An 11,516-nucleotide genomic window follows, 5' to 3' on the forward strand; every position below is an offset into this window, starting at 1 on the left:
TATATTCTAGAAAAGTCATGGGCTTTTTGTGTTATTTGTGAAATCACTAAAGGTAGTTCCTCACTATTAACAAATTTGTTTTGACAGATAATATGTAAGGCACTGAATTATAACAGGCATTAGAAACATTGCCTATTTTCTTAATCCTTTAGACAGGATTGCTTCCCCAGTTATCAGAGATTTCTCTACCCTCTATTTACAGTAGCTACTGCTGGTAGGAATTGCTCTCCACTCTACTTTTGCTGCCATCCACGGTTAGATTACCCAACAAATATACTAAGTGTTTAGCAAAGCAGAGTCCAAAAAGTAAGAGCAGTTTTTATCTTACCCAGAATTTTACAATTAAAAATTTTTTAATTACTTCTCTGTGTATGTATGTATATATGTGTACAATATAGTGTTGCGTGCCGTACGCGGGGTGAGGCATCAGAGTGTCTTAACTTTTTCAGTGTTTGGCACCTCTAGTTTGGCTCTGTGACCATTTATTCCACCTTGCTACCTTGAAATTCCACAAATCAAGCTCTTGAAATTACCTGGCATGGTGCCATGCACCTGTATTCTCAGTTGCTCTAGAGGCTGAGGTGGGAGGATTGCTTGAGCCCAGGAGTTTGAGACTGAGATGAACTGTGACCACACTGTTGCACTCCAGTCTGGACAACAGAGCGAAACCTCATTTCTAAAAATTCTTGGGCTTGAAACGAGCTGATTTTTGTCCTACCACAAGTAATTGCTTTTGAAATGAGCTTACAGTTCCTCAGTTTCTTCCCTCTTATGGGGGGAAATACCCTTATAGGAGGTACCATGAGGCCAGTATCTAATAGACTTTGTCATCATTAGCTCACTTCCACACACTGCCATCTCTCTGTACCTCAGTATAGTTTGGAAAAATTATAATTTTGCTGCCACTGCACCTCTCCTTCTTAGCAGGGAAGATTCATGTAAGAGAAGAATCCCTTCTTATTTCTAGACGAGGTAATATCCCATTGGGAAGAAACAGCCAAGGAGGAAAAAGGTTTTTTTCTTTTTTGAAGGGACTAGAACTTCTACAGCTCAGCAAATTTGAACAAGTTTGACACTAACTCAGCTACATTATATTTTAACTAGGATTCTGAGTACGTTTGCTAATCTAACCACCACCTATACCTATTTATAACTTGAAATTTGCCTTTAAAGTCACAAAAGCACAAAGCACTGTGGTGCTTGTAACACTCTTCCATATTATTATAGGTAACTAAATGACCATGGAATCTGGAGCCGAGAACCAGCAGAGTGGAGATGCAGCTGTAACAGAAGCTGAAAACCAACAAATGACAGTTCAAGCCCAGCCACAGATTGCCACATTAGCCCAGGTATAAAATACATGGAGGGATACCAGGTTGTGTCTCTTCCTAGGGGAATATGTTTCCAAGAGAATTTAGTTGTTATTACAGAGATGTACATAAAACAAGCAGAAATATTCGTACAGTATCAAAATTCCTATTTACTTATTAGCATATGTTTAGAAATGATAATATGAATTCAATAACAGTAAAATGTATTGTTAAACAATAATACAGTATTTTTAGTGAAATGATCCAAAAATAGTTACATTTTAAACTTATGGGTAAATTAATTGACGCTTTCAAATAAGGGAAGAAAACCTTGGCTATGTATGACAACTGCTTTTTTTTTAAATGACACAGATTTATTTTTCAGCAATGCAGATGCAGATAATATGAAAGTCTGTTTATATACCTAAACTAAAAAGTAGGATAAGCAAATAAGTTGACATGTAAGGAAATTTTAAGGATGAGAGTAGTTTTTGGTTTCCTGTATATTTTAAATATAATTCCTGATTGTTTCATTTCATTTTAGTTCTTAACATCCTATCTTTAAGAATATTTTCTCTCATTCTTACGATTTTGTTTGCATGTATTTTCATCAAATATTTTATTAACAGCTGTTTACATAGATATGAATGAGAAAGGTGATTAATTAAAAAAACAAATTGCAAATACAAACCTGGTAGGTAATAGTGTGATACCGCCTCTTTCGGATGAATGTTCCCAGGAGAATATAATCCTTGCAGAAGCTCTGATATATGTAGCTTCAGTTTCTCCAAGAGTTTAAAAGTTCCTAGAGAAGTCACCTAGCAAGAATGAATCATGGGAAATAGAGGGCTCACCACACTTGGAGTGTCTGGCTGAGATAAAGTGTGAGCCAGATATTGGATTTCCAGCAAGAATATAGTCAGAAGGAGTGGGCTACTCTGTGTTTTCTCCTAAGGCCACTAGGGTTTACCTTCAGCCTTCAGGAATAAGACAAAGCCAAATACATTTAAGAACTCATATGAGGCAGGCTGCAGGAATGAAGGGGAGAGAGCCAGAACTTCCGTCAATACAGGGTCAAGGTAAGAGAGCACAGATAAGAATCTGGGCTCATCTGTGCATTTTGCCCTCTAGTAAGAAGATACAATGCTAGGCCAGGCACCATGGCTCATGCCTGTAATTCTAACACTTTGGGAGGCTGATACAGGTAGATCACTTTAGGTCAGGAGTTCAAGACCAGCCTGGCCAACATAGTGAAACCCCATCTCTATTAAAAATACAAACATTAACCAGGCGTGGTAGCATACACCTGTAAATCCAGCTACCTTGGGAGGCCGAGGCGGGAGAATCACCTGAGCCTGAGAGGCGGAGGTTGCAGTGAGCCAATATTGTGCCACTGCATTCCAGCCTGGGTGACAAAACAAGACTCCATCTCAAAAAAAAAAAAAAAAGATGATGATACAATGCCAGCAGGCATCTTTATGATAATAGTCCTTAATATATCTATCTCTGGAGTCACACTATTTTGTCCGGTCTGGTTGTCCCCAGAGTCGGTTGTATTGCCTTAACCTGGGAACTCCTTTCACCCTACTTCCTTTTTCCCATAGTTTGGGTTCTTGATATGGTAAAGCATGTTTTTCAGTGGTTTCATGAGAAAGAAGGGCTAGCTGAGTAAAGACAGCATGTTATAAAAATTGAATGCACATATGTGCTTAAATATCTAGATCTACAGCAGAAATATTAAAAGTGATTAGCTATGGGTGCTAGTGATATAAAGGGTTTTGTTTTATTTTTCTATATCGGTATTTTATAAATTTATAATGAGAGGAGCCATTATATACAATTATTAGTGTAGAAAAGGGATTATTCATTGAGTTAGCGTGGTATATTTTCCATAGAGAAGACTCAGAATAGAGAACATAGTAATTGCTTCAAATATTAGAAGAGCATTTATATGGAATTGAGATGAGATACTTTGAATAAGGTTATGGTTCTCAAACTTTAGTGTAGGGGAAAGTATCATTGGGTTCCTGTTAGATTTGACTTTATAGAGTATCCTGTGTTACTCTAATGAAGCTATTCCCTGGACTACATTTTGAGAATCAAATAAAACTAAGCAAGATTCATAGTGGCCAAAGAGAAAGTGATTAATAAAGGAAGGACTTTCTTGCTATCCAAAGTTGTAAGCTCCTAGTTGTAACCTTTATTCTGTCTTTATAGAGATCTTTCCCCTAGGCTTCACAGTCAAATATTTCACTCCCTGCCAAAATAAACATCTCTATAAATTCAGATGTCAGATTAGTTTCATCATCTTCCATTACAACCCCAGTTGCCCAAAAGCTTGTCCTAACTTCTTGCATTCTCTTTTTCAATTAAGAACATAGTCTACCAGTTCTCTCTCAGACATGAAATGTGGATCATCTGCAATTCCTCTCTCACCTTTTAACCATTCATAAAGCCCTTTCTGGACTGCTTCCAAATTTTCATAAAATCACTTTCCTCATTCTCATTTCTTTTACTACTAACTGCCCTACTTTTGGCCTTCATCATCTTAACTACTGCATAGGCTTTCTTTCTTGGTCTCCCCACCACCAGTTTTTCCCCCTGAAATATATGTCTTTCACACTGCCACTAAAGTGATCTATCTAAATGGAAACATCATGATGGTATTCAAGAGTTCAAAATTCATTCGGTGGCTTCTCCAATACCTTCAAGGTAAAATGCAATTTCTTTGATGTGACATAATACAGGCTTTTTATGACTAGCACACCTAGCCCCGCTTGCCTCTGTTATTTTCATTCTCCCAAGTTCATACATCATACACTTATGTGCTCTAGTGGTGCTGAGCTGCTGGTTATCCCTCTCTGCCACATATGCTATTTCTCTTTGTTTTTGCCACTGCTCCACTCTTTACTTAAATTCTATGCCTCTTTCCTGTAAGTAATAGCAAGTTTTAACTTTTTTTCTTTTGTTTTAAATTCATATTCTTCCCTGGTAGCCTCCCCTTCTCTTAGGTTGGGTAGAGTAATTCTCAGTGTGTCTATTTTTCTTTTACTGCACTAAATTGTGTTTACTTGTGTCTCTCTTCCCCATTTACTGCAAACCTCATTTACTGCACTGAATTGTGTTTACTTGTGTCTCTTCCCCATTCCTTCACATACATCCCCCCAATAATTTATTCGAAGTCAAGAGGCCACTATCTTTCTCATTTTTGTAGTTTCGGTTCTAACATTATTCCTGGAACTTAGGTTCCCAATAACTGTTTCCTGAATGAGTAAATAAAATTCCTATCCCTGAATGTGTTCAAGCATAGAAGCAGTAAACACCATGTGATAGACATGTATGATTTAAGGACGCTTTTAACCTGGATACTGACTCATTAAAACTGCTTTAGTTCTAGAGTTAGTAGGTCATGTTTGCTCATGCTTGAGAGCAGTTAGATTTTAGAACATGACTTATTTAACATAATGTTCTGAAGAATTTTATGTTTCTTCAAGGAGAGTATATCTGTTGACCTTGGGTGAACACTTAATCTCTTTGAGCAGTTATTTCTGTTTTTAAAATGGAGATCCTTATCACCCAGTCTTCAGTTTCTTCAAAGAGCAAAATCAGAAATTGGAAATGAAAGCAGATGGGAAAATGTAAAGTACCATACAAATAAAGTAGTAACTCGTGTTCAGAGAGTCTGTGTTACATATTTGATATAACATTAAAATAGTTTTTGTATTTTGTCACTTGGGAAGAGCTGAAAACTGTAGGGGTATAGTTTTTGGCCTTTTTAATAGTGTTTTCCTTAAAGAATATTAAATTTAGTCATTACTTTCATATTGGTGAAATACATATCTACCAAAAGGTCACATTTTTGCTTCTAATCAGTTATATCATACTGAGCACGAGTACTGCCAAACAGTATCTGTGATGATAATTCTTCTCTATGTTCAACACCATAGGTGTCTATGCCAGCAGCTCATGCAACATCATCTGCTCCTACGGTAACTCTAGTACAGCTGCCTAATGGGCAGACAGTTCAAGTCCATGGAGTTATTCAGACGGCCCAGCCATCAGTTATTCAGTCTCCACAAGTCCAGACAGTTCAGGTATGTGTATAAAAAGTTCTGGATCTATTTTAATAACTATTGTTTATAGCCATATCTCTCTCCTTTCACTAGTTATGAAAATAAGGACACATCTAGTTCAGAGTTTATTTTATTCACAGTAAAGGAATATGCTGCATCTGTATAGTCACCTTATGTGTAGGAACATATGTACAAAAGAGCAAACATAATAAAATTACTGATTTCTTAAGCTGCAGAAGAAAAAGAATTGATTGGGAAAAATAATGAAGTACATGAGATAACATGGAAATGTTTGGGAGAAACTGTAGGACTGAAGTACCTTAGTTAAGGAAAATTGAGATGCAAAAATAACAACTAATTTTCTAAATCTACAGCTGGAGAAAAATAAACCCTCGATCAAAATTTAATAACCTTACCTAAGATATTATTTGAACTTAGAAATTACATAAAGCATTTGTAAAGTCAGCTATGCTTAGGATTTTCAGTTACAGTATGTACGTTGAAATAATAATATATTCAGAGGGTACATCTTAAGCGTCAGGAATTATACTATGCATGTTATCTTATTATTTGGAGAGAAGAGATCTTTCCTTTGGGTTTGATCCACAGGTAATAAAGGCACTGTAGGCCTTTGAAGGTGACTACTCTATTTAACTGTAGGGAAACAAGAGCAGTATAGATATTTGCAATTGAGCTTATTGAAAAAAAAGACTTGAACGTTCATTCAAGTAGGCCATAACCCCAGCCTCCCATTTCATATTTTTTGCTTCACAGTCTTCCTGTAAGGACTTAAAAAGACTTTTCTCCGGAACACAGGTGAGTCCTAGGTCCTAGATTTGGAGAGAACTATTATTAGAAAGGAAGGTGAGAAAATATTCTTTATGTCTTTGTCCTTTTCCTCTATAAACATGGAATTTCAAGACTTGAACAAAAACTTTGGAGATCTTCTGGGTCTAGGCCATACTTGTTACCTGCCCAGCCCTTAGTCTGTTGCTTAATTCTGTATAACATTTCTCCCCTCTTCTTAATGGTAATCTAGCATTACTTGAACACTTTCAGAGAAAGGAAGCTCAATCTCCTGAGGTAACCTATTTACAATTAGGAGTGATTGCTAAAATATTCTTCTCTGTAGTGATCCAAAATATATCTTTCTAAAACTTTTACCTAGTGATCCCGAGTAAACACAGGTTCTATTCTCGGAAACTAGATTAGCAAGTCTAATTCCTGTTCTATTGGACTGCTTCCTCTTCCCCATCCCCCGCACCCTTCCTATTTTTAAGAAAATTTCCAGACTAAACAAACTATTTTTCTTTTGCCATTTATTAGATGGTATAACTTTGATTCCTCTTCACCATCCTGGTTGTTTTCTTCTGGGTGAGAGCTGTTATGTTTTCTTTACATACGGTAACTAGAACTGATTAATATTTGTAGAGGGGAGAAGTGCTCTTTGTCCTGGAAGCATTCTATTAATGTCCTCAATAGATTTTGTCAGCCATTTTATACTATTGAGTCATCAAACTGCTATTACCCACCTCTACTTCATTCTGTCTTTGTGCTTTTGGTTCGCTTTGACACTTAAGTGGGAGTGTGGGGGAGGAGAAGTAATGTTTTTGTGTGAAATCATCAAGTTGTATGAATTTCCATAAGACACTGGGAATGGAATTTGTTAACAAGTGAAAGATAGTGTTGTGCATGTAAAGATCTAAGAACTTGATATTTCTATGAAATCACAATGACTGAGCAATAGTCCTTTGCCTTAGTTTTTATTCCATTGAGTGCCGCCTTACCATTCTCCATACTGTGCCATTGCTAATTCCCTACCCATATTCTCCTCTTGATAGTAGTTTAAAAAGTTGATCTGCTAGTGAGGAGACCTAGATTCCAGACTCAGTTTGGACATTAGTAAGTCAGATGACCTTGGACACATCTGCCTTTCTCTTTTTGACCTTGGGCACATCTACCTTTCTCTTTTTCACTTGTAGAAGATCTTTCTATAAAGAACACAAAAATTAAGTTACAGCTACAAAATTTGCTAAGATTACTGTTTTTAATTATAATATGTGATACTGTTGATTGTGTTCTTGATTTTAATCTGGGACAACATAATTTGGACATAGAGATTTTATGGCCATTAACTATAGAATTATGTATTTTTTTTTTTATTTGTTTGTATTCATCTTTAAGGAACACATTTTTCCCTTAAGGTCTGTTAACGTGAGCTGCACTCCTAATTTAAAGAGTGTGTATTTATAAAAGAAATTTGGATTCTACAAATAGAGATACAAATATATTTTTTTATTTAAAGGGCCTAAACTGTAAGTGTCTATTTTAATGGTTATCTTAGCCAGTTAATAGTGATTAGTGTTAATAACTAGAAAGTAGTTTATATCAGAAGAGATGATCAAACAAGGAGAGGAATGGTCCTTCAAACTTCTAGATGGAAGATCTCATTAGTATTCCAGAATAAAGTTTCCAAAATATACAAGGTACATTTCTCTTGATGTGAGAATAGATTATTACTTTAGGTTGTCATTCATTCCTGCAACAAATGTTTATTGGTCACATGCTATGTGCCAGTCACTGTTCTAGTTGCTATAAAAGACAGGAGTGAGCAAATAATAATTCTCTATTCTCAAGAAGATCATATTTTAATGAAAAGAGACAGACTATGAAGAAATAAAGTGTGTCAGGTGAGAAGAAGTGCGAGAGAGATGAATAAAGCCAGGGGAAAGGGATGGAGAATGATGTGGAGGAAAGGGTGTTCTACTTTATGGAATGTGGTCAGGGAACACAGCAGAGACCAGAAGGCAATGAAGGAGGCTAAGGCATGCAGATCCAAAGGTTTGGAAGTGAGGGTATACTTGGGATATCAAGGAATAACAGAAGGGTATGGCTGGAATAGAGTAAGTGAGGAGCGAAGTGATTGGAGATGCAATTTACAATGTAAGTTTGTCTCCTTTAAAATCTCAAATCTTTATACTTTAAAAACCCTATAAATAGAACTTTCTAAACTGTTCAGAAGTCTTCTGGAGTTTCAGCAAGTGTTAGACTTATTTGTTAAAAATACAAAATTGTAACGCCTTCCTATTAACATGCAGTAAACTGACTTAGAGCCAGGGAGATGAAAATAAACTAGATAAATCTCATTGAATGCTTGCATAATTGGTAGATGAAAATGATCATTTAGTAAGCACACCTAAAATGCACCTAGTTTTGTTATTTACATATCATGAGTTTTCTTTTTCAGTGCCAGCAATTGTTAAATCACGTTTCAGAAAACCTAAGCTTAGAATCTGATTTCTAAATGACAGTTATAAAGTATTAAATGAGACCAGGCTCCCGTGGCTCATGCCTGTAACCCCAGCACTTTGGAAGGCTGAGGCAGGTGAATCACTTGGGCTCAGGAGTTCGAGACAAGCCTGGCCAATATGGCAAAACCCCATCTCTACTAAAAATGCAAAAATTTAACCAGTCATGGCGGTGGCCACCTGTAGTCCCAGCTACTCAGGAGGCTGAGGCACAAGAATTGCCAGAACCTGGGGGATGGAGGTTCCAGTAAACCAAGATCACACCATTGTACTCCAGTCTGAGTGACAGAGTGAGACTCTGTCTCAAAAAAAAAAAGAAAACTGGTAAATGATTTTTTAATGAAGCATATTAAGTCATACAATTCTCACTGTCCTGAAAAATTACATGATTTCTCTTTGAGAAATGTAGAAATTTTAAATCTTTATGTTTATCCTATCTCTTTAAGAACTCTTGTTTTATAATATGAATACATAAAATTTAGAAAGAAGAAAATGTATGCCTACGTAAATTTTTCTTATTTATAAAAGATACATGCAGATCAAAAGAGTTTGAAGATCATTGATCTAGACTTTCAGTAAGCTTCTTGATCCAATGAGTAAAACACTGTAAGACCAGGAGCAATGGCCAGTGGTCTATAATCTTGAACCCAAGAGTTCAAGACCAGCTTGGGCAACATAGCAAGACCCTGTCTCTACAAAAAAAAAATTAAAAATTAGCTGGGAGTGGTAGTGCATGCCTACAGTCCTAGCTACTCAGGAGGTCAAGTCTGGAGGCTCACTTGAGCCCAGGAGTTTGAGGCTGCAGTGAGCTGTGATCGCACCACTGCATTCCATCTGGGTGACTGAGTGAGATCCTGTCTCTTAAAAAAATTTTTTTTAATTAAAAACTGTATCCAAACCATAAATCTCAACCCTACTGAGGGAGAGTACTTAAGCTTCCAGGGGACCATGTATAGTGTTAGGAAACGTCAAGTATTACCATTGCTTTGATTGGTTCTAGTTACATTACGGTTTATTTTTAAATTTCCAATAATCAAAACAGGGAGTCCTCCACCTTTTCAATATAAACAGATAGTATGGGTTTTAAACAAACCAAAGTTGAGAAATACAGATCTAAAACTTTATATCTACAAGCGGTAGTTTAGCCTTTTGAAAATTTGTTTATGTACAAGTAGCCAAAATTAAAGACCTGTTTAAGGAATTCAGAAAGAAGTTAATAAGTGACAGGAGATGAGAACAAAAGGAAGGGGTCCATCATTGGAATGTGATGATATGTGATATTTATAATTGGGATATAATTTTTCATATGTATATTTTTATTCTGTTATTTGTAAAATAGATTTTTGATGTGATTTTTATTGATCTCAGTAATGTGGGTCCAGTATGATTTTTTTTTTTTAACAGCAGTGCTAGGTTCACACCAAAATTGAGAGGAAAGTACAGAGATGGCCTATATACTCCCTCCCCAGCTCTGTGGATAGCTTCCACTATTCTTCCCCCCGAGACTGGTACATTTGTGTTACAATTTGATGAACCTACATTAACACATCATAACCACCCAAATCCATAGTTTACATTAGGCTTCATTCTTGGAATGGTATATTCTGTGGCAATATTTTTATTATTGATTAATTGATAGATTGGGACTCCATAGGAATTGGCTTCATGGCTTACTTCTCTTCAGATAGTATTCCCAAAGAGGAAGTGTTACATTCATTTCAGTGCTCTGAATTCGCTTTACGTTTAAAAAGTTGTAAGCAACTTTTTTTTTAAACTGTGTGATTTGACAAAATCTTATAGATCAGAAAAGGGCAACCTTTTATTTTTTCACTAAGGGCCATAGATCCAGAGTTAGAAAAAAAAAAAATCAAAGGACACAGATTAAAAAACAACATTAATGCCCAGCACGGTGGCTCATGCCTGTAATTTCAGCACTTTGGGAGACCGAGGTGGGCAGATCACAAGGTCAGGAGATCAAGACCATCCTGGCTAACATGGTGAAACCTGTCTCTACTAAAAATACAAAAATTAGCTGGGCATGGTGATGCGCACCTGTAGTCTTAGCTACTTAGGAAGCAGAGGCAGGAGAATCGCTTGAACCCAAGAGTTGGAAGTTGCAGTGAGTGGAGATTATGCCACTGCACTGCACTTCAGCCTGCGTGACAGTGTGATTCCGCCTCAAAAAAAAAAAAAAAAAAAAAACAAAAAAAAAAAAAAAAAAAAAAAAAAAAAAAAAAAGGCATTTGTTTCATTTCAAAACTATCATGTGGGTAGTTGACATGGCATGTTTTAACATCGTTTCAATGAGTTCCAACTTGGAGGCAGGGGTGTTCCTTAATCACTATATGTTCTTAAGAGAAGGTTGGGGCATATGAGAGTCAAGCAGTGGGCACAGAAAGAGCCACAGAGGAACTGACTGGATTATTAATGAAGGGAAATAACAGTTGTCACAGTACTGTTGGCTTTGAGTTCAGTCTTGTTATTCTTTGAATTTCTGATCCTTTGCTCAGGCTTTTTCATAGTTCCTGATCTGTATATGAGAAAGTTTGTGCAGAAACTCTTTTGTGTGGGCTACTTACAGCTGCTACTGATTAATGTAAAACTTTTCTGTGTGCTCCTTTGGCAGTAATTATAGCATTATTACTCTGCTGAAAATCACAAACTAAATTCAGCATTACCCATCTTTTTATCTGTCATTTGTGAATTTATTATATGTTGCCTGTTGACTTTTAGGTCTTTCAGACTGTACTTAGACTTTAAAGTGTTTGGATGGGGCAAATTACTTCATTATATTTTACTAAAAATTACTAGATTTACCTGGTTTC

At 36.3% G+C, this 11,516-nt stretch overlaps 1 protein-coding gene across 3 annotated transcripts in view; it reads left to right on the forward strand.

Annotated features, from left to right (window-relative positions):
- The first annotated feature begins 678 nt into the window (after positions 1 to 678).
- The window catches only part of CREB1 (cAMP responsive element binding protein 1), a 51,643-nt gene continuing 40,805 nt past the window's right edge, over positions 679 to 11,516 (forward strand). Inside the window, exons 1-3 of one of the 3 annotated variants that reach the window (XM_017546695.2) lie at positions 681 to 1,349; positions 5,258 to 5,404; positions 6,158 to 6,199. In XM_017546695.2, coding sequence (XP_017402184.1) covers positions 1,236 to 1,349; positions 5,258 to 5,404; positions 6,158 to 6,199 — 303 coding nt within the window. In that variant the 5' untranslated portion in view covers positions 681 to 1,235. Of the gene's footprint in view, positions 1,350 to 5,257; positions 5,405 to 6,157; positions 6,200 to 11,516 lie in introns of all 3 variants that reach the window. The other 2 variants (XR_001830413.2, XM_017546696.2) reach the window with 2 other exon arrangements.

This window comes from Cebus imitator, unplaced genomic scaffold (genome assembly GCF_001604975.1).
Source record: "Cebus imitator isolate Cc_AM_T3 unplaced genomic scaffold, Cebus_imitator-1.0 Scaffold191, whole genome shotgun sequence".
Taxonomy (NCBI): Eukaryota; Metazoa; Chordata; class Mammalia; order Primates; family Cebidae; genus Cebus; species Cebus imitator.